The following is a 23,590-nucleotide window of genomic DNA, read 5'->3' as shown; positions in this document are numbered from 1 at the left end:
ATCCTTTCCAGTAGGAGCCAGCAAACACAAACTTCAATCTCTCCTGTCCAGGGTGATCTAGTGTCATAACAGCAAAAGGAAGACAAAATGGAGGACATCCCAGAAAAAAATGTAGGACATGCCCAAACAAAAGCTTAAAAAACAAAAACAAAACCCAGCCATATAAATATAAATTCAGGCTCATCTTAGTCAAAATGTTCAAAATGGAGGACGTTTTGGAATTCCTCCTGGAGAGAAAGTTTAAATGTAGGGCATGTTCTGGAAAAGGAGGACGCCCCTGATCACCTTCCTCCACCTCTCAGCAAAAGCCCTGAGGCAGGGGTCCCCAAACTGTGTCTTTAAGGGATTTTGGATTTCAGCTCCCAGAATCCCAGGCTATTGGACAACATGGCACTTTGTTGAGATATTATTGTAACCATTGTTTTGTGGAATTTTAATGTTGGAAACCGCTGTGATCTGTATTGGAATAGCGGTATACAAATAATAATAATAATAATAATAATAATTATTATTATTATTATTTATTATGGCTGAGGCTTCTGGGAGCTGAAATCCACAATCTCTTAAATCTCTTAAAGGGCACAGTTTGGGGTACTGTAATACTATATATATATACATATATATATACATATATATATAGTATTAGTGTGTGTGTGTGTGTGTGTGTGTATATATAGTATTAGTGTGTATGTGTATATATATACACACAGATATTAGTATGTATGTGTGTGTGTGCATATATATATATATAGAGAGAGAGTATTATTGTGTGCGTGTGCGTGTGTAAATATATATAGTTGTGTGTGTGTGTTTGTATATATATATATATATATATATAGTATTAGTGTGTGTGTGTGCATGTTAGTATGTGTGTATATATATATATATATATATATATATATAATATTTGTGTGTACACACACACACACACACATATATATAGTATTACAGTACCTGAAACTATATATCAGTGGTCCCCAAATTGTGCCCTTTAAGGGATTTTGGACTTCAGCTCCCAGAATCCCAGGCTTTTGGCCAGCATGGCTCAGGCTTCTGGGAGCTGAAGTCCAGCATCTCTCAAAGGACACAGTTTGGGGAGCACTGTCTGAGGGAAGCTCTCCTTGAGCCGCCCGCAATTCAGGGAGGCGCCGAAAGAGGGCGCGCGAGGGACACCAACCGCGAGCCCCTTCCATTGTTGCGTCACTTCCGGTGGCGAGGGCTTCCCCGGAAGATGCGGAGCTCAGCTGTTCTGCCCGCGGGAAAAGGAAGGGCGGAAGTGACGCTGTCGGAGGGGAAGGTAAAGGGGCCGTTGGGCCCGGTTTGGGAGGGAGGCGGGCGGGCGATGGGGTTGCTCTCCTCTGGGTGCCCCTCGAGGGAAGCCAGCCCCAGAGTCAGGGGGAGGTCCATGGGGCCCTTGAGCATGGACAGAGTGGCCAGGGCTGTCCTCACTGCACAGCAGGACAAGGCCCTGGGAAAATGGAGGGACAGGACAACATATAAGAAAGCTAAGCCCCACTCCTAGAGATGAAAACCCCATGCTTCTTAGTCATGGCTCAGAATGGAGGACGTTTTGGGATTCCTCCCGGACAGGGGTTAGGAATGGTGGGCATGTCCTGAAAAAGGAGGGCCTGTGGTCAGCCCTGTCAGCTGTCTCAACTGCAAAGGAAGGCAAGGCACCACAACATGGAGGGCGTTCAAGAAACAAATGTGGGACCTGGCCAAAGGAAAACAAGAAGAAGACTCTGATATAAATGTAAATTCATGCTTCTCAGTCGTGGCTCAAAATGGAGGACATGTTGGGATTCCTCCTGGACTTGTGGCAATATCTACACAGTTACAGCACTATTGTTCCACTTCAACTGCCCTGGCTGCCTTCTGTGGGATTCTGGGGTTTGTAGTTTAGTGAAGTGTCAAATCTCCTCTGAACAAGTCTTGCCACAAAAGCCCTGTGGTAAGGTTGCCTTAGCGTCACCATAAGTCGACAACTACTTGAAAGCACACAACACACACACACTAGAGCTCCCTGACTGGGAATTCTCAATGCCCTTCCCTAAACTGCAAATCCCAGGGTCCCTCAGGAAGTAACTTTAGCAGTTAAAGGGGAATAATAGTGCTATAACAGTGTAGTGTATGGTCTGCTTCCTCAGATGCAGTAGATTAAATCTAGGAAAGCTGCTACTACAACTTCTTTCATACAGTTAAGTCTCAAAGGTGCTACAAGATCCCTTTGCATACACATCCCTGAGTTGTGGCAGTTAAAGTGGTGCCAAACTGCTTTATTTCTGCAGTGTGGCAGTAGCCCTGTTCTATGGAAGCTTCTGCTAAAGGTGCTACGGGATCCCTTTGTATACTGATATTTCATACCAGCATACTAATATGTCTCTGAATTCTTCCACAGGCAAAGTATTCAGAAGGACACCTCGTGGTTTAAAAGGCAGGCGCTGGTGTCAGCACTCCTAGCAGTTAATATGATGGTTGCATTGCTCCATACTTTTAACTGGGGATTTGTGTACTTTCAGAGTGCTTCACACTTTCCCAAGAATTATTCTTATCCAGGGACCAAAACAGAATGGCTCTTCTAAGTGAATTTGTAATGTTAGTGAGATTTAAACATGGCACTTTCAGTACAGGAAGAAAATTTTCTAGAACATGGCCACATAGCCCGAAAAACCCACAAATGAGATCTTTCTGTGACCCTGGGCAGCTGTTAACATTTGGCCTTGATGCTACTAAGGACTTCAAACCCATTTGGCTGATGACAGATGCCAAATGTACTATGCATTATTAGTTGCATTCTAATTTATGTATTGTTCCCCCCCTTGCAGACAGTTAAAATGCCTCTGTTGTGGTTTAGTTACCTGCAGTAAAAGCTTTAAAACATGCTGGCGGTTTTTTTTATTGAAGTTTTTTTTTTAATTCAACCTTTTGCTGTTGGCTCTCTACCTCTGAAATGTGGTTTTTGAGAACGGTTTGGCTGAAAATGGTCTTCTCTGCCACATTGGATGATATCTCTGTCTTCAGAGATGATGTACGAAACATCTTTGCCAGTCAGGGCCTGCTTTATTGTCACCTCATAATACTTGATAGAGCTGTTGGATCAGGCATAGCACTTAGATGTTCAGTGGAGTAAGAATTCTAACCTGCATTTCTGCACTGGCAGCTCTGACTATAGAGCAAGAGTGTTGGGGTTCATTCTAAAAAGTCTGGCTTTGTGGTGTGGCACTATGTCCCATCTTGTCTTGCCTCACCTCCATGGGAGTAGTCCATCTTACTAAACACTTTTCTCCTGTGTGTTACAGGTGTGACCAGGCAAACACTATAGAGTTCTAAGGATGGTGCGGATTTTGGCCAATGGAGATATTGTACAAGATGACGATCCTCGAGTGAGGCAGAGCACTCAGAACAGGGATAACTTCTCCCGACCAGTAAGGAAAAATTAATATGTGTTTTGCAGTTGTTTAAGACGACATCAAAAACTTTAAAGATTTCATTATTGCCATGGATGGATGTTTAATTATTTAGTATGGTTGGTATGGCCAATGATCAGTCTTTACAAAGATGTTTTACATATTACCGTAAACATAGGAAAAGCCTTACTGGGTCAAACTAAAGGCCAGTCCAGTTCAGCTTCTGTTCACTCAGTGGCTGTCCAGTTGTCTATGGACAGCTCATAAGCAGGGCCCAAATGCAATATCATCCTCTCCCTCTTAATGTATTTGGTACCATCTGGGAGTATGCCAAATCCATCTTAAGAACTTACCGTATATATTCATGTATAAGTCGACTTCATGTATAAGTCGAGGGCAGTTTTTGGATCCAAAATCATGGATTTTGATATGACCCGTGGATAAGTCGAGGGGCAAACACTGGAGGCTGTTACAAAATATCTAAAGGGGGTGGGGGAAACAAAGCATGACTTCCCTCCCTATATCTCACTCTCTGGACCTCTCCCAAGCATCAGTCTCAGCATGGAAAAGGGGAAACAAACCTCAGTGTGCGCATGCGCGCGCGCACACACACACATTCTCTCTCTCTCTCTCTCTTCCCCTTACCAAAAGCATCTCCAAGGCACATGGCTTGTGAAAAGGAGGACAGACCCCACTGTCTCTCTACCTTTCACCCCCAGGACTCCAAAGCTCATAGCTAGCAGAAATGGAGGACAATCCTTTCTCTCTCTCTACCTTTCACCCCCAGGGCTTCCAGGCAAAATGGGGTACAAGCCAGGGCATGTTCCTTTCCCGCGGGAAAGCAGAGAGGGAAACAGACAGACAGACAGACAGACAGACACACACACACACACACACACACACACGGGGAGAGGAGGAGAGCGGCCCCCGGGGCTTCAAACAGGGAGCCATTACAAGGCTACAGAGAAAGGTGGGCACTTCTTCTTTCACAAAATTTATTAGCATTAACTCATTGACCCTTCCATAAGTCTACCCAGGATTTTCGAGTTCATTTTGGGGCATAAATTTTTCAACTTATAGTTGAGTATATACGGTAAGTAGAACCAAGCTGGAGCAAACGAAAGATCTGTCTAGTCTATTTCCCTGAGTAGCCAAACACATGCTTGTGGGGCGCTCACAAGCAGAACCTTACTACAATAGTCCTCCAGCGGCTGGCATTCAGAGGTGGATGGCCTCTGATCATTGATTTTTATGTAGTGAAAGCACAAATCTTCCTCCTCCTCCTCCTGCTGCTGCTGCTGCTATTATTATTATTATTATTATTATTATTATTATTATTATGCAATTTGTTTTTCCTCAAGCTTGTACACATGTGCATAATCATTTACATCTGGCAATCTGCCTTTGTGTTTTAAATGCTTTTGCTGTAAAGCAGTGCTGCTTCATGAACAGGCTTTATGTTTCACTGTTGAATACAGGTTGAGTATCCCTTATACAGATTGAGTATTCCTTATCTGAAATGTTTGGGACTGTAAGTGTTCTATATTTCAGATTTTGGAATACCTGTGTTTGCATATACATAATGAGACTGGAGAGAGTCTGAGGTTCTGTGAAATAGCAGGAGGTATGAATTCCCACCATTTCATAGATCATTGCATCTCTCCTCCAGCCTTATGAATAGTTCAGATACGTACTGTGCTACTTGTGTTATAGCTCAAAACATTTTGGATTTTGGAGTACTGTGGATTTTGGAATTCTGAATGATGGAATAGGATTTTGCATGGATTTTAAAAATGGAAATGTTAGTGTGAGCAAGCAGAGCTTTGTATTAAGGAGGCAATAATAAGGTTATAGTGCAGTGTTGTACGTCTCAGCTCAGAAGTAAACACTGAATTCAGTAGAATATATCTCAAGGCAGTTGAATGAAGGACTGCAGCCTAAAGCATTTTATTTTAATTCTCCAAAGCGGCTGTATTTGTTTACTTTTATCACTGGTGCTGCTGTATGTATTGTTTTTTTGTTTGCATTAGTTTGCATAGCAAAAAGGAGTACATAAGTAATTTAAATAGAACCATCCCTTTGGAAAAAATCGCTGCACTCACAATTTGCAAATTTTGATATGTCTTGTTAAATCAGTTGCTTGCTTAATAACGACAACACTTGCACAGTGATTTCAAGCATTCTAAGTATTTGACAGGCCTTAAACTGTAATCCTTACAACAGAAGTTCAGTGTTACCCCTCAGATCGCAGATGAAAGTGTGGACTCAGAATGGAACTGGTTTTACATAATGCCACCTGGTGGGTTCAAAGGAGAAGTGACAGTGATCAAAGGACTTTCTGATTCATCAGTTCTTTAGCTACCTGGTTACCTTAGCTCTCTGTTTATAGGATTTGGAACCATTAGGCATCCCTTGAACAGCTGATTCAGTATAAATGAAAGGGTGACTGAGGCATGCACATGCATCAAGATGGCAACATTAGTTGAAAGTTCGCATATGTGATCGGGCCATCCTACGGAGAAAAGTATGATTGCCTCAAACATGGTTCTTTTCAGCTGACTGTATTAGCAAGTTGATCTGTATGTGTGAGCCAGGTCTTGATGTGTGAGCCAGGCTGTGCTTTATATTTAAAAAGAATACAGTAACAGTATCACATATTATACCTAGTTGCGTAGGAAATGCAACTAAAATTTGGATCACAGAAAAATATTTGCTGGAGGGATCTTTGGGAGAGGCAATGGGTAGGTAGATAGTTCAGATTCTCATTGTGGAGGTTAGTCTCTTCTGGTGGGCCTTCCCAAACTAACCTCCAAAATGAGAATCTGAACTACCCACCTACCCATTGCCTCTCCCAACGATCACTCCAGTAAATATTTTCTCTGTGCTCCTAATTCTAGTTGCATTTCCTACGCAACTAGGTGTAATATGTGATACTGTTTCTGTCATTATAATGTGATGTTTTACTTGTATTTTAGCAGAAGGAGGGAGGGTTAGGGGATTGGGATTATGTCATCATTGTTTTTGAATTTTATATTGGATTGTTGTTACCCGCCTAGATCCTCAAAAGGGAAAGGTGGGATATAAATAAATATTTTATTATTATTATAAAAATGTGCATAGTTTGAAGAAAGGAATCCTCCCTTCTTTTATAATGTTGAAACTTGAGGTCTTTCCATAAAACGTAATGTTGCAAAATTCGGGGCAGTTAAAAGGAAGGAGTTTTTCGCACAGCATATTGTTATACTGGGATTCTCATCCTCATGATGTGGAATGGCCACAAATTCAGACAACTTTAGAAGGGGATTAGACAAGTTTACGGTGGCTACGAAAGGCCACTAGTGCTATATATGCCTTCCAGTATCAGAGGCAATGCTTTTCTGAATGCCAGTAGCTGTTGATGGACTTCCCATGAGCATCTGGGATGCTGGACTGTAGGCCTCAGGTCTGTATAGATGCTGCTGTTCATAACATTACGTAGTGAGGTTTTTTGTTTGTTTGTTTCTGTGAATGACTTAAATGGCTACATTTCTTGCCTTTCCTTCTTACAGCTCTTTTTTCATTAGCTAAATGTCTTCATCCCTTTCTCTGCATTTTCTCTACAGGCCTTTTTCAACATGATGACTAATGCAGGTCCTGCTCCACAACAACACTATCAACAGCAGCAACAGCAGCACCATCACCATCACCATCAGCAGCAACAGGGTGCAAGGCCAGGGGAGCGTTCACCATTTTCAGACATCAATCAACAGTTGGTGAACATGGGCTTCCCAACCTGGAACCTTGGCAACCAGGTGGTGGAACCAGTCATGTCCATCTTATTGCTGCTTCTGCTCATGATGGTCGGGGTGCGTGGCTTGCTCTTAGTGGGCCTCATCTACGTTGTTTCCCAATTAAGCCAGCGATGACAAGGACTTCTGTATGGGCCGTGATTGCTGCTCTACAGAAAGAGAGACAGATTTTCTTGGTGTGTATGTGTGAGTAAGAGTGTGATGGTGTGAAAGAATAAGAGAATGGAGGAGAGAAAAATGGAAAGTATGGGTCATGTGCCCCCATTATGAGTGTGCTTGCTCATGTATATTCTTTCCCCCAAAATCTTCAGGAATTAAACTTGTTGGGAACAGATCTGACCATTGTGGCATGTGAAGTCATAAGAGTTTCATTTTCCCCACCCTGGTTGCCTCCTGCTGAAGCGTGAAACCTGGCTTTGTCAGTGGCACAAGGCACTCTGTCAGAAGTATGAGATTTATTTTGCTGTTCTAGATAGAGCAAATGCAGTGATGGTCTTGGGTGGAGGGGGTGAGATGAAGCTAGGAGTGGGGAATTGAAAGGACCACAACTAGATATCTTTAAGAGGTATTACCTAACATGTCGAAAGGCACTTTTCCCCCCTATATGACATAGATATGGGGAGGACTGTGAAAATTCGACAACAGCAGAAGGTTTAAAGCAAGGATATAAGTGCCCCATTTGTACAGATTGCTTAAAATGGGCTGGTGTTTGAAGAGTGATTTTGTAAATCAAGGTTCCTTATTGGGATCAATCACAACATCGAAATCCCATCACAGTAATGAAAGAGGCTTGCATTCATGGAAACATCCTTGGCCATGCCTCTCTCCTCCATACAGTATTTGGGGTTTGGAGAGATCTCTGGACTTACATTGAATCAGTGTTTGTGAGGAAGAGTCATTTTGAGAACTGGTGCCTTCATGTGGAAGCTGTCTGCATGGCTCTTATGTGTACACTCCCCTTGTAGGAGGCCTTGGTTCTTGCCAATAATGTCTGAATGAGTGCTTGTTCAAAGGCAGCTTCTTGGGTGCTCATATGGGGGTGCCCCAAGTGTGAACCTGTTTTATAATATCCTCTGGGTGTGTGTGTATGTGTGTGTGGTTTAATCTTGCTGTACTGTCTTACAGCACAGTGAACAAGTGTGAAATTGTTCTTGCTTCTCCTAATAAACTGAATGAATGGAACTGACTACATTTTTTCACCCCAACCCAATAGAAATGCTGTCTCACACTTCTTCCTCTGGTAGCAATCTGTGTTCTAAAATGCTGAGGAGCCACAGGATTCATTCAAAGGAGAACTTTTTGTAACTCACCTCTTCCTTACTAGATGGAAATTGCTCCTTATTGCATACCTCCCCCCCCTTTTTTTTCTGAATAGGTTGTAGCATTCTTTTTATCCCCTGATTGATCTTGGCCCAGTGATGAACATTGTAGGCTTAAATGAAAAAAACAGAGCTATCTGTTTACCCTTTTCATATTTTAATCCGGAGATGTAGGATAACTTGCAGCATATTTAAAAACAAACATACAAATAAACATGTAGAAATATAACACAGAGAATGTTTGACCATGTGTACACACCCAGAGACTTTGACAACATCATGATAATAAGAGAAAGCCTCTCTTTGTTTTTGGGAAAAACTTTGTCAAGCCTCCCAAGATTGAAGTAAGGAATGAAGAGAAAAGTCTTCCTAGACAAGCATGTAAGACCCAAAGGAGTGGGAGGACCCATCCATATATACCAATAATATTGACTGCTATTTGCTGGTAGTTCCATGAATTCCTTCTGATTCCCTCAAGCCACTGATTACTTCTGAAAATCAACCCCAAGCAAGGATTCATACATACTGGGAAGAAAAGATGCTTTGGTAATATCTATTCTTTCAGCAACTGATGTCTGCCAGCCTCCCACTTTTTCTCTAGCAAAAGAACCTGGGTTTGCTGCAAGCATGCTTTAATTCTATGAAAATGATTCAATTTACAAGCTGCACCTATTGTGATAATAGGCCTCCCTGCCAATGAATATGCCACCAGCCATTTGTAGTGACTGTGAAGGTGGCTCCAAATTTATGAGGAATGCAGTTGAAGTACTATGTGATAAGATCGTAGGAAGCTGCCTTACAAGAAAACAGACCATTGGGCTATTAACTCAGTGTTGTTTCTATCAAGAGTGGGAGCCTTTTTTAGTCAGAAGGCTGAAATTTATTTCAGAGAGGTTCTCCAGGGTCACATTCCAGTGGTGGTTGAGGCAAAAAGGATGAGGTTAAAATACAAGCATGCTTTAGTTTAGATCTCTTAAACCTTAGACATCATGCAAGCTTTTGAAGTTTGCATGGCCAATGCAGCTACCACTGAATATGTGCCATCTTTCTACCAGAAATGGACCCAAGACAGCTCACAAGAAGGATGTTGACAAGCTAGAGTGTATCCAGAGGAGGGCAAGCAAGTTGGTGAAGGGTATGGAAATCATGTCCTATGAGCAGCAACTTAGGGAGCTGGGTATGTTTAGCCTGGAGAAGTGACAGTGAAATTATAACCCTGTTTAAATATTTGAAGGGATGTCATAGAGGGCCAGAGCAAGCTTCTTTTCTGCTGCTCCAGAGGCTAGGACCCGGAACAATGGATTTTAACTACAAGACAGGAGATTCCAGTTCAACATTACGAAAAAAATTCCTGACAGTAAGAGCTGTTTGACAGTGGAAGAGTCTCTTGGAGAGTGGCGGAGTCTCCTTCTTTGGAGGTTTTTAAGCAGAGGCTGGATGACCATCTGTCGGGATTTTGATTGAGTATTCTTGCATGGCTGAAGGGAGTTTGGATAGGCCTTGAGGTCTTTTCTAACACTATCTGCTTTATCACACTAGGGGGCAAACAGGATTTAAATGAGAGAAAACCAGGACATGCTTGATGGAGGCATTTAATGTCAGGAAAAGCTGCTGTGCAGTGGTTCGAATGTCAAGTGGCATAACGATATGACATTATACTATTACACCACTGTTATTCCACTTTAACTGATCTGGCTGTCTACTTGGGATTCTGGGTTTTGTAATTTAGAGAGATATAGGAGCTCTGTGGATGAGAATTCTAAATGCCTCCCCCCTAAACTACAAATCCCAGGATTCAAAATAAAAGTGGAATTATAGCACGATAACAGTGTGGTGGGAAACTGTCCACAGACTTGAGAGATCAGGTTCAAATCCTTGTTCATACTGGATAATCATTGAGTTTGAGAATGCCAGTCACATTCTCAGGCTAACTTACCTTATCAGGTTCTTTTCTGGGCAAAACTGAAGAAGGCAATGGCAAAACCATTCTGAACAAATCTTGCCAAGAAAACCCCATGATAGATTTGCCTTGGGTCTGCCATAAGTCAGAAATGAATTGAAGGCACATAATAATATCATGAAGGCAGGAGGAGTGAGAAATGCAATGACCACCTTGAGGTCATTGGAGGAAAGGTGGGATATACAGTGCGCCTGCATCATAAGGAAGAAGTGCGCTGCACCCCGGAAAGAGTAATGGTGCCATGCCCCGGAAAGAAGCAGCATCATTGTGCCAACGCGAGCATGAACCCCATTGACTTTAATGGGGCTTGAACATACGCTGAATTTCCCTTATGCAGGGGGTCCAGAACGGATCCCCTGCGTAAGAGAAGGGACCACTGTAACTGCGACTGACTCAAACAAATGGTTTAGCATCACACCAAGACACTGGAAATATCCAAATGGTGGCTGCTAGGGCCAGTTGGCTACCTCTAATGAGCCCTGTTAGAGTGCTGGGACTTGCCAAGAGTGGCTTGAGGTTGCCAACACCAGGCCTGATGTAATTTGTTCCACTAGTATTCTGTTCCATGGTATTCCTTGAGTTCCATTGTCAATAATCTTGGCATTCATTTTCATCAACAGGGCCAGGACAGTACCATGGGTCAATTTGGGCTCACCTGTGGCTGCAGGCAACCACTGGAGGAAAGCAGTTCTGTAGGCTGTGCATGTTTGTGTTGTTTGAGAGACGTAATGGGGCTTGGAGAACAGTTCTGAAGTATTCTCAAGGGCACCTCCAGTTGCAGCTGCTTGCTGCAGCTTGAATAGTTTTACAGCTCGCCAAAGCGATGACTGGATTTAATTTGAGATGAATGGGCACCTTCCTAGATCTAGATGACATCTTCATTGCAAATTCACAAGGGGAGAAATCCAATTACATCACAAAGGGGCTCCCTAATAGACCATTCAGACAAGGTTTGAGCATGGGGAGGATGGGGAGTGTTACGAAAAAACACACCCACAGTTGCAGAGGGAAACCATACAGGCCATCCATCCGTCAGCCACACAAAGGAAGGCCGAGGGAGGGAGAGAAACAGCTTTGTCCGTGTGGGACTCAAAAGAGAGCATCATTTGAAAAGTTCAAGAGATGCAGCAAGAGGGGGTGAACAGCTCTCTGCCAAGACGGGGTTGAAAGTGTCACTTCCAAGCGGGCGGTTTGCCTGAGTGTATGTTTACACTTGAGCCTCGGTGTTGATTAAACATGGCTTTGTGAGCCTGCAAGAAGTGTTGGGTTTGGAATGTCAGGATGTGAGAGTCTCTGGGTGTGTTTTCACAGGTGATGTGAAGAATGTGTTTGGAGGGGTTCCTTGGCGTGTGGGTGTTTCTATGTGTGAAGTACAACTGTGGTCGTTTTCTCAGTGTAACACAGGAAATAAGTAGCATTTAATAAAAATGGCAATTCTTAGAAAGGTGGCTATTGAAAGGTGGGGACAGGAAGATAACCCACATCCTTCCCTCCTTTTCCCATTCCTTCCCTCCATTTCACATCAAGTAAAACGACATGTAGGGTGATAAATGTACAGTCGCCCCTTCGTTTTCACAGGGGATCCATTCCAGACACCCACCCACCCCCATGAAAATGGAAATCTGCCAATATTCAAGCCCCATTGGCTTGAATGGCAGTGGCCCCCTTTTTATGTCCCTCCGTTTGCCCCTTGTGCATAATCGAAGGACGCAGATTTAAAGTCCGCACAAACAGAGGGACAGCTGTAATTACATCAAGAAATCATCCACCCCTGGAAGCAGAAGCAAGGGCAGATTGCATCTTTTGTTTGTGAAAAACAGATATAAAAGGGCAGGAGAGGTGAGCAGAAGACACAGCAACCACTTCCTAAATGTCTTGTTTTGCCCCAAAGTTTTATAATCTGAGAGAATTTGGCTGCTTCTATCCCTGTGTAGAGATTTTGGTGTTGTTAACTGCCATCACGTTGACTTATTCAGGTTGCTTGAAGTGTTTTGCACAAATTGGGCTTGTCCTACCATTAGGCAAAGTAAGACAACCACTCCAAATGCCAGGAGCATCAGCAGAAATCCTCTGAGTATTTCTCTGCATCCCACTAGTCCTTCCATTAATTGGATCGATCTGTGCATGCCCCATGGCTTGCTCTACTACCATAAACTAACCAGTAGCTATTAGGTGTGTTGGAAAATAAATAAAACGTTGCCCAATTACCACTGCAGAAGTACAGCTACCAGAGTCTAGCCTTGCTATTGAGGGATTACGGTAGTCCAAAATGCAATGCTTCTAAACCCTGGAGCAGATAAGCCTTTGGACTTAGTTTAATCTGATAGTTAACATAATCATAACAAAAGAATGCATTTCTTTTTTTAAAAAAGAAAGTATCTTTTTTTGACGTGAAATTTTAACTCTAAAATATTAAATTGTATGAAATTTGCTTCACACGTCAACTGTGCTATATGGAATGCGCTCTCTTAGAACAACATCATCCTTTCTTGCAGCCTTGCACATCTCTTATTACTCTGTTTCTGTGCATAACCAGGCCCTTGTCCTGTTCCTTCCATTTCATTTTCTGCTAATCTGCAGTAAATCCCATCTATTTAAATAGCCTCCCTGAGGACAGTTACAACATTCTCTCAGTTATTGTCACTACAGTGATAGACATTTAAACGGCTACGATGGAAAACCTGATTGTTCCATAAAGGCTTTTGCTGAAACTCTGATGCTTGCTTTGTTGGTAAGTAACAAAAATAAAATGAAATAAAATAAATAAGTGCAATAAATAAACAAATATTTGATGTGGCAGGGTTCTCACTGTCTTCTTTCTCTAGAAACCAGCAACCCATGGTTTGTGGACTGGCTCATATCCATAGACCAGCACTTTGAGTAGGGGACAGAAAGGGTGAGCCATGTTAGCCTCTAGGCTCATTTCATTATGGCTTTAGGTCTGGACATGTAATATTTTGACCTGAACATCTTAAGCTGTATCTAGACTGGTTTTAGAGGCTAATATGCTACTGATCAACGCATGAGAAGGCAATGTGATCTGAAGAGCACTCGAAAATTCATGGCTCTGAGTCTCCCCTTCTGTTGATCCAAGAATCTCTTAGCAAATGAGGCAAATGGCGGGGGGAATGGTGTAAAACCATAAAATGCTGGTGCTTCTTTTGAGTGGGATGGTATCTTACCGAAAACACTGGTATAACCTTTACATAGTGGAAAATTGCTCAGGCTGCTGTTATGTATAGCTATCTCCCACAGACTGAACAACTGATAAATCTATCCCTTTTAGCCAAGGATGGGCAAACTTGTGTTTTCTTATTCTCATCATAAGATGGCAGTAGCTCACTGGTTGCTCATTCAAATTGATGTGAGAACAAGCAAGGGAGCTGGAAAGAAAAAGAAGTCATTTTGGGAAATGTGAAAGGCAGCTCTCTATGAACACACTCCTGTGTGGCTTACATACCCTAAAGGCACCAGATCATGTCTGATCTTGGAAGCTAAGAAGGGTCACCCCTGGTTAGTACTTGGTTGGGAGATCTCCAATGAATACCAGATGATATGGGCTGTATTTTAGAGGAAGAAACTGACAAAACCATGTCTCAGAGTATTCGTTGCCTAAAAAACTCTGTGAAATTCACAGAATCACTGTAAGTGGACAGGTGACTTGAAGGCACATACACACACATATGGAATAACTAAGTTGTTCAATTCAGGCTTTATTGTGAAGGTAAAACTATAGTAGTTTCTTTTCTTTTCTTTAATTTTTTAAAATTATTATTAAAGACTTTCCGGGGTGTGTGTGAGAGGGAAAGAAAAAAAGGGCTAAAAGAAGAGATAAGTAAAGAAAGAAAATAGAACAAGAAAACAAGAGAAACAAAGTATGGTGGATATATATGTGTGCGCGTGTGCATAGTGACTTCTAATTTTCTGTACAATGGTTATATCTCTTAAGATGTAAAGTCATACTTCTCTGTCTAAAGTCTTTTACATATACTTCTTGAACTCAAGCCAAATTTACTAATTATCGGAGCCCATAGTTAACACATTATTGTCATTTTTCTGCAAAAAGGCAATTAAAAGTCCACAGTCTTTCTGAAATGCCACCAAAGATTTTTCTCTAATCGAAGCAGATAATTTGTCCATTTTTGCTAGATCAGACCATTCTAATAGACAGTCCTCTCAGTCCTCTTTTATTGGAATTTCAGTATTCTTCCATTTCTGAACATACAACAATCTTGCTGCCATAGGCATATATTGTAGTAATCTTACATATTTCTTCTCCATCTGGCCAATTCTAGTTTTATTTGAATAATAATCTTCAGAATCTTTTATATTAAACCATGTATTTGAGTCCATTTTTTAGCTTTCTCACAAGACCACTACATGTGGAAAAATTGCCCAACCTGTTGTTCATACTTTCAGCATATACTGTATTAGAAGCCCACATATTCAACCCCAAGCTGTTATATATTTCACAAATGAGTATATTGCCCCAAAAGTGCTCTATCTCAAGAGCAAGCTTTTAAATAAGGGCATGCTAATCTCCCATTTCTTTGAAAACAGTGTTCCTCCCACTTTATTAATCAAATGCTCTTCTAGCACAATCTTTAATAACAAGAACAATCATAGCTTGACAGTTAACCTCATCAATTTGTCAGATTCTGTTCAATTCAGTCCTCTCAAGATAACAAACATCGATTGTACCCCACTTTTAAAAAATGGTTATTGAGGAGGTTATTGAGGAGGAATTTTTATTGAAAACTTGTCAGACTTTACCATCATACTTACATTTCAAGATTGTGGATAGACTAAGGCCCTGTACATGCTGCCAATAAGCGGTGTACCAGGGCCAATTCGAGGGTTAGGGATGGCGTGGCAACTGCACGGCCCCTAACCCTAGAACGTAATAGTGGCGTAACAATGGTGGCACCCTGTGTACATGGGCACCACCATTGTTACATGCGGCACTTACGTAATGAATGCGCCAGTGGTGCACTTGTTACGCCTGCGGCTTTAAAAGAACCCACTTTTCATGGGTTCTTTTTCCGCCGGAGGGAAGCTGTGCGGTTTGGCGGCTGTGGCTTCCCTCTGGAGGAAAAATAGGTGGTGGCAGGCCGCCATTTTTTGGCGGTCTGTACTGCGCATAAACCACTTTATGTGGATACACTAAACCACTCTTTAGGATCTTGTCTAGTTCCATCATAGCTACCCTTCCCATTCCTAATCTTCTAATATCTTGACTGCAGTCATCATTCTGATCAATGTTTCATCCACGGTACAGGAAAATTTTAACTACTTCAGTTTCCTCATTGTGTACACTGAATTTAAGCAGATCTTCTGTGGTCATTTTTGTTGTTGTTCAGCAGTAATCTTGCCTTTGTACTTTCTTCCTTGACCTTCCTTAGTAATTTTTCCAGGTCCATGATGTTTTTCACTAATAATATGGTGTTATCCACATATTTTAGGAGATTCTCCAATGGAGAAAAAGGACGGGAGAGAAACAGGATGCTCCCATCCTTATTGCACAATTGTGCCAAGATTATCACATGATGTCCTGCTATGTCATGCTCATCCTGTCCTTCTCCCGTCAATGAAGTGGAATGGTCCCATAATCTTTTTCATGGCAGTTTCTTATCTTAAAAAATAAAAATAAATAACAAATCATATTCTGAAAGTAATTAAAATTATTACTTTTTGCTACTTAACCCCCCATATGAATGCAACCCCCCCCCCACAAAACTACTGATTAAAATGACTCTTCTTCCATCTTATCTGATAGTCAACTCAAAATCTCTAATGGAGCAACACTTGAAAAATGCTGTAGTCCCCCCTTCTGCAATTCAGTAAGGCCACACACCTCTAAATGTAATTAAAACATTACCATAAAACAGCTGTACCGTTCTTAGGACAACCAATATGCACTAAATATATGTTGCAAGCTTCCGAAGCTTGCAACATGTATTTTGTGCATGTTGGTTGATCTAATAAAAGTAGCACTGTTTTGTGGATTTTGGATGTTATTATACTTTGTTGTATGACCAACATCGCTATGGTTATGCTACAAAAGAATCAGATTATCCCTCATTAAATTATTCATAATGTAAAACAGTGATGCTTGTGTTACTTGGAGATGTAAGTCATTTCTTATTTCTAACTAGTGACTGCCAAGCTCCTCATGCGATGAATCCCCCCCCCCCCCGCCCCAGCAAGTGCCCATGTTTGAGCCCAAACATTACAACATCTAGTATGGCAAATCTCTCTGGCTCAGACCAATTAAACAGAATGTTATGCACATATAAATAAAGTCCTGTAAAAGACCAGGTGGCTGAAGTCAGCAGGGGAAAAACAAAGGAGACATTATCACCCACTTGTCCCACAACTTCTCTGTAAATATAAAACAGTTTCTAGGCGTTACTATTGTACTCTTCTTCTGATCTTAGGCTGCAGCCATATACCTGCTTACCTGTGAGTAAGCTCCATCAAACTCAAGAGGACTTACATCAGAGTAGGATTGTACTGTGAAGGATCCACCCATTGCTCTTGTATTTGTTGGCCTGGTACGTGTAGGGCTGTGTGAAACACTTTGCCAAGAAAGGATTCAGAATTTAATTTGCCACCTTTAATAAGTACGAGCAGGAAATTAGAAAGGAGAAGTTAGCCTTTAAGACATGCAAGCACCTCAGTGGGCAGTTCTTAGCTTTACAAAGCATCGGCATTGTCTTGAGAAAACCAGCAGACTGTTCCACTTATTCACCTTTCTCTTGGCACAACACGATCCTGGAATATATGAGAGAATTACAATGTTATGCCCAAATCTTTCCATTTTCACCACATCTGCTGACTCTAAAGAGGGAGAAGAGAGATGCAATATGTAAAGGGGTGGATGACAGTCTGGAAGCACTCTCCTTGCATTTAATCCAGATTATTCCTCTGGAAATGACCTGTTTAAAACGAGATTTTAAAGTTTCAAAGGGGCATGCATAGGAAATGGAAGATGGGACAAATCACCAAGAAGTGTACAAATGAGTAGCCAATATTTGTAGAGGAAAGGCCAATATGGCTAAAGCACAAAATGAGCTCAGGCTTGAAAGAGTGTCAAAGAAGTCAAAGAATTGCCAATGGGTGTCAGAAGGAAAGTAGAACTGTTCAACACATACTTTGCCTCTGTCTTCTCAAGACGGTAGAAAAATATAGAAATGATACAATGATGTGACTGCAGCCCAAAATAGGCAAAGGGATATAGCAGGATATTAGCTATGTTAAATGAATTCAAATATTCAGGACAAGAAGAACTGCATCCAAAGGTGCTAAAGGAATTTGCAGGTGTATTCTCAAATCCTCTGGCTATAATATCTGAGAATTAATGGAGAAGAGGTGAAATTCCCATAGACAGGACAGGAGCAAATGTTCCCCTCATTTTCAAACACACACACACACACACACACACACACACACACACACACACACACTGGAGGGGGAGGACCTGGGCAACTATCAACCTGTCAGCTTGACTTCAATATCAGGAAAAGTTCTAGAACAGATAATTAATTTATCAGTCTGTGAGCATTTGGAGAATATAATGATTACTCAGAGCCAGCATGAGTTACTGCAAAAACAAATGATGCCAGACTAATTTTCTGTCATATTTTGATATTGTTACAAGATTGGTAGATTTGGGGATGGGGGTGCTATGGTTATAATGAGAGCCAGTATGGCATAGTGGTTTGAGCATTGGACTATGACTCTGGAGACCAGAGTTTGATTCCCTGCTCAGCCATGAATCCCACTGGGAGATGTTGGGAAAGTCGCATGCTTTCAGCCTCATGGGATGGCAATAGCAAACCTCCTCTGTCTAAAACATGCCAACAAATCCTATGTTAGGTTCACCTTAGGGTTGCCATAAACTGGAAATAACTTGAAGGGACAAAACCCACATGGATGTAACATATATTGATTCCAGTAAGGCTTTGGACAAATATCCCCAGTAATATGCTTATAGACATGCTGGTAAAATATGCACTAGTTGCTGCTGGTAGATAAATTTGTAGTAATGTATTATAAATGGACTGTAACCAAAGTGAGCTCATCCATGGGTCTCCTCATATTGCAGAGAAGTGGCATAAAATGCTATAGAGTTCTGTCTTGGGCCCATCTTTATTCAACATTTATTTATTTAATTTATGCCCTGTCTTTTTCTTGGCATGGGATACATCTTTATGCAATAGAAGACATGCTTATCAGATTTACAAATGACACTGAAGCAGGAGAGGCAGCTAGTTTCAAGATGACCTTAATAGATTGGAGACCTGGGCCAAAACTAGCAAAATTAATTCCAACAGCAATAGAAATAATGTACTTCACTGAGGAAGGAAAAGATCAGATGAACAAATATAAAATAGGTAGCACATGCAAAAGAAGTGCATGTGAAAAAGGATCTAGTTTGGTTGGTAGGCTATAAGCTTAATGTGAGTCAACAGTATGATGCAGCAGCAAAAAACAAACAAACCCCACAATGCAGTCTTAGGCTGCATCAAGAGAACTGCAATGACCAGATCAAGGGATGCAATAATTCAATTTTATTTTGCTTTGGTTAGACATCACCGGAAATACTGTACCCAGTTCTGGGCACTACAGTTTTATGATATTTGGAAGCTGGAATGTCTCTAGAGGAGCACAACCAAGATGGCAAAAGGTCTGGATGCCAGACCCCATGAGGAATAGTTGAGTGAGAGTAGTAAAGTGTTGAATAATGAGTTTACAATTGGAGAGGAGGCTGAGCTGAATACCCCAACAGGAGAGAAGATGAAGGTTGTTGTTCAAATGGAAGGAGACAATAAGATGGTGACAAAGAAGAAGGACATCACTTCTGTGATTGAATTAAATGGAGACATCCTCACTAATACAGTGAGTGTGGGTGACATCCATTACAAGAGGATCAGTAAGAGAATCTAGATCACCCTGAAGAAGGCAAACTATGATAACCATCTTCAAATATCCAAAGGGCAGTCAAATGGAAGATAGAGAAAGCTTGTTTTCTGCTGTACCAGAGAGAAGAACCTGAAGCTATCAATTTAAATTACAGGAAAGGAGATTCTAACTAGGATGTTAGGAAGACATTATGAAGACATTTATCATGGTAAGATCTGTTTGACAGTGGAAGAAGCTCCATTGGAAAGTAATGGAGTCTATTGGAGCATTTTAAACAGAGATTGGGTGGCCAGCTCTCAGGGATACTTTATTAAAGCATTCCTGCAATGGGAGGGATTGCATGAGATGGCCCTGTGGTTCCTTTCTGCTCTATGACTTTATGATTCTAAGAAGCTGGTAATGTTTAGTGTGCATAGGCTAGCTAGCATTTGTAATGACACAAGGAAACTTGTCTCCAACATAACTGTGCACTTTGCAAAAGTGTTCCTTTTTCATTAATAAGGCAATGAATGATCAGATATAAATGCATAAGGATTTATATGGCCAAACAGACAGTGTGTCTGAAACACTGGAGTGTGATACCTGATCAAGCAATTGATTTACGTAAATATCTGTCTGTCATTACCTCTGTGAGACAAGGATGCAATAGGTGTTCTCATAGGTGCTCCAAACTCTTTTTCTATTACAGCTATTCCCACTTCAATTCAGATTATTACTGAAGATCTAAATATCTCTTTCTGTCCAGCAAATCCTAGCATGGACAGTTGCCTGATTAACATCTGCCTAGCTTTGCAAATGATCTGTGATCTGGAATTCCTTTTGAGACACAATGTATTTTTTCTCATCAAAAGCAGCATAATGTTGGATGACCTAATAATGAAAGAAGCAGATAATTGGGAACAGAAACATTTGGGTGTTTGGGTTTTTTACTTCATTGCCTTCGGAATAATCCATTTCTCTTTCAGCACAACATGTGTTTGTTATAATCTCAAATCCATGATAATTTTGGGATAGATAACAAAGCATTACATTTTCCATGATTCCCTCTGTACATTTGGTTGATGATTGCCAAATACTATATTGGAAAACTGAACATGTTGAAATTAGACTTAAAACTGCCAATCCTTTTCATCAGAAATTTTCTTAATTTCCTTCCCTCCATCCAACTCCATCTGCTACCACTGTGTAATAATGTAAAGTTTGAAGGAAATTTCTGTGTAATTATAACTATTGAACAAGAAATGTATGTGTGGCTGATACAAAATTAGTTTGCCTGTTTTTCATCTAACCAGATGATTTTTAAAAATATGCCACCCATACATTTTGTGCTGTTCTATATTGTTTTATTTTTTAATTGGAAATCTTTTATTTGTAATTTAGTTAGGCACTTTGTCAGGCTTTTTAAAACCTTCATAATATTATTAATAAACACATATTAAACAAATAAATAGAAGCTACATTCTATGCACAATGGCTTGTAAGTCACATTGAACTCAGTGTATCTTATCTTTGAGTAAACATGTAGAGAATTGCAGTGTATATTTCTTTTACAATCCAACACCCATTTCTCCCTCATTGCCTCCACAGCCACTAATTCTAGGCAGCATGCATTATCCTAATAAGTTACTTGCACGCTCTGTCCTATGCATCTGGTTGGCACCAGTTTAGGCAAGACAGTTCTGTGGAATAGTGCCAGTGCAACAGCTTATAGGATTGGACTGTTATCCCCTTGTTGAGGTCAAATCTAAACCACTGCAGCATTGGATTATTGTAAGAATGTCAAACTTTGTTCTGAGCTGGAAGCCAAAGAGGAAAAGAAATGAAGGTTCCTTTGTGCAAGGGAATCATGAAAAGTCAGCAGCATAGCTGATTTCAGAAGCTGTTTCATTTTTTTTAATCCTCCTAAGTGCCATTTGTCACGCAGGTTAGGATTTCCCTTTCTTTTTCTTTTCTTATCCAAATTAAAACCAGCTTCTTATTTGGCAATGTTGCTTTTGATGCTAAACAGTATAATTTCCTATCTGCATTTCTGACTGGCTGCAAAACCATTTGCAGAGCAAGCTGGAATTCCTCTGTTTTTGCTGGTTGTGCTACTAATTTTGAATATGATGCCTTAAAAACAATTACCAACAGGAAGGCCATAAATGACAAAGTAAAAATTACATTTCTCTGGGCCTTCTTGCAAGCAAGAAGAATCCCTTGCATGATACAGGAAATTCCAGCCCTTAATTTATCTGGATGAAATGAATTTTTATAAGGGATAAACAAAAAAGAATTTGCCTTGGAGTGGAGGATCCGCAACAATAACCACCAATACTTATATTGGAAGGAAAAAGGCCACAGCTGTATTAGCAAGAACGGCTGAAAGTAGGGTTGGCCTGAACATGCATGAGGTCTGGATCTGTCATCAGTCAATCTATTATTGATCGATGAACCTATTTGCTTGGTCACAGCCAAGCTTCGGGATGACCAAAGAGGGTGACAGGTTAATTGCCCTTCTGGCTCTCTGTTAACCAGTTGTGTGCATCTTCACATCTCTGCCCTTTGTCACCGGGGGAGGCTGACACGATGCTGCCCCCACAATAGCAACACTGCAATCTCCCAGCACCCCCGGGTCCCCAAAGGACTCCTGATCTAGTACTATGCAGCCCTGGAAACCACCTCCAAGACCTATGCTTCCGCCCCTAGGAAGTTGTGACAGAGCAGCCCAAATCAAGCATAGGGAGCAAGGGAGGAATGGCACCAGCCAGGGTGCCACGTGGCCTTAAATAGGCCCAATAACCAATCAGGAGCCGAGATGGGGGGACTCCTCCCGGCTCCCCACCAACCACAGGCCCTGGCTGTCCCAGCTAGCTACCAGTCAGGCAGCACTTCCAGCTCCTGAAGCCTGCTGGGAGTTGAAATTGAGGCCTGAGCCCAGAGATGCTACCCCCCAACACTGGCCGCAGTCAATCCTGGCCCGGCTAGCCAGCCCTGAGCATTCTGGGGGCTCTGCCGGGCCAGAGAGCCCCGACATGTGGTAATCATACTGGCTCGGTAAATTTGGCATCCTGATTTGTTTTCCACTGGTGATTTTGCAGCTCTTTCCCACATAATAGTCTCACGTTAGTACACTGAAGAGTGTGTGTCCATATTATGTAGGGAGGTGTTGACAGACCACCCATGTCTTAATATTCCTAACCTTTATTTAAACAGATGATGCACATTTGTTTTAGGGAATCTTCTTAAATTATTTTTTTGCAAATATCTTCTAGGCCAGAATGTGTTCTATTTACAACCAAGAACAGCTTGTTTTGGGACACCTAATAATATACTGTATGTAAGTTATTAAGGAAGAAGATGTTATTAGCTGTGACAAAGGAGTTGGCCACAGGTTCAATTGTGGGGGTGGGAGTGATGCAGAAGGAAAGGAAACAGAAGCTGGACAAGAATTTTAGGATTGTAGACCTAAACATCAGAGATTCTGTGGCCTCCCAGAAATTGTTGGAGTCCAACTCCAACAAGCCTTCAATTTTCACCATGTTGACTGGAACTAGTGAGAATTGAAGTCTATCAACATTTTCAGGGGCCAGTTATCACCATGGCTATGCATACTTGTTTCAGAGTAAGTCCCCTGAGCTTAGCAGAAGTAGGTTGTAGATATGTGTATATGAGTAGACCTTCCTTTAAACTGCTGCAGAAGATTGACTGCACCAATCCATCTTCCTTCATGGCCCTATACAAGACATAGGACCTATCACATGGGGGAAATTGGGCAAAAGCGGAGGTTTAAACAGTGATTATCCCATGAAAAATACAATATCGCAATTAAGATTTTCACATGACATCGCTATTAAACAGGCAATAAACAGCAACAAAACATTCACGTGGAAATCTGGAAAATGATTTCTTGGTATTTATTGCCTGTTTAATAGCTATGTGTGTGAAAATCTTAACTGCGATATCGCATTTTGCACATGATAATCACTGTTTAAACCTCCAATTTCCTTTGATTTTCCCCATGTGATAAGGTCTATACAGTGAACAAATGCAAAGGCACAGTTCTTTGTCTATATAGTTTCTTTTACTTTTTCTGGCTCTAAATTCTTTTCCCTCGCTCTAACAGAGGTGTAAATTGTTTCCATGAGTCAGGGAAACAGCCATTTCCAGTTATAATGAAGTGCCCCCATAGAGGACAGGCTGTGTGTTTAA

At 41.3% G+C, this 23,590-nt stretch overlaps 1 protein-coding gene across 2 annotated transcripts; it reads left to right on the top strand.

Annotated features, from left to right (window-relative positions):
* The first annotated feature begins 1,212 nt into the window (after positions 1–1,212).
* Positions 1,213–8,377, top strand: LOC149318787 (protein FAM241B-like). 2 transcript variants are annotated; one of them, XM_089510462.1, is made up of 3 exons: positions 1,213–1,297; positions 3,300–3,425; positions 7,010–8,377. In XM_089510462.1, exons 2-3 carry the CDS (start codon positions 3,333–3,335, stop codon positions 7,310–7,312), a joined length of 396 nt encoding a protein of 131 aa, XP_089366588.1. In that variant the 5' UTR covers positions 1,213–1,297; positions 3,300–3,332; the 3' UTR covers positions 7,313–8,377. The 2 variants fall into 2 exon arrangements, with proteins under 2 accessions (XP_089366588.1, XP_089366589.1); XM_089510463.1 differs by lacking the exon at positions 1,213–1,297 and adding an exon at positions 1,346–1,753.
* The last annotated feature ends 15,213 nt before the right edge of the window (positions 8,378–23,590 follow it).

This window comes from Sceloporus occidentalis, unplaced genomic scaffold (assembly GCF_023333645.1).
Source record: "Sceloporus occidentalis isolate IW3139 unplaced genomic scaffold, rSceOcc1.0.p SCAF_2, whole genome shotgun sequence".
NCBI classification, from domain to species: Eukaryota; Metazoa; Chordata; class Lepidosauria; order Squamata; family Phrynosomatidae; genus Sceloporus; species Sceloporus occidentalis.
The sequence above is the reverse complement of the archived record's forward strand: the minus strand, read 5'-3'. Positions and strand labels throughout refer to the sequence as shown.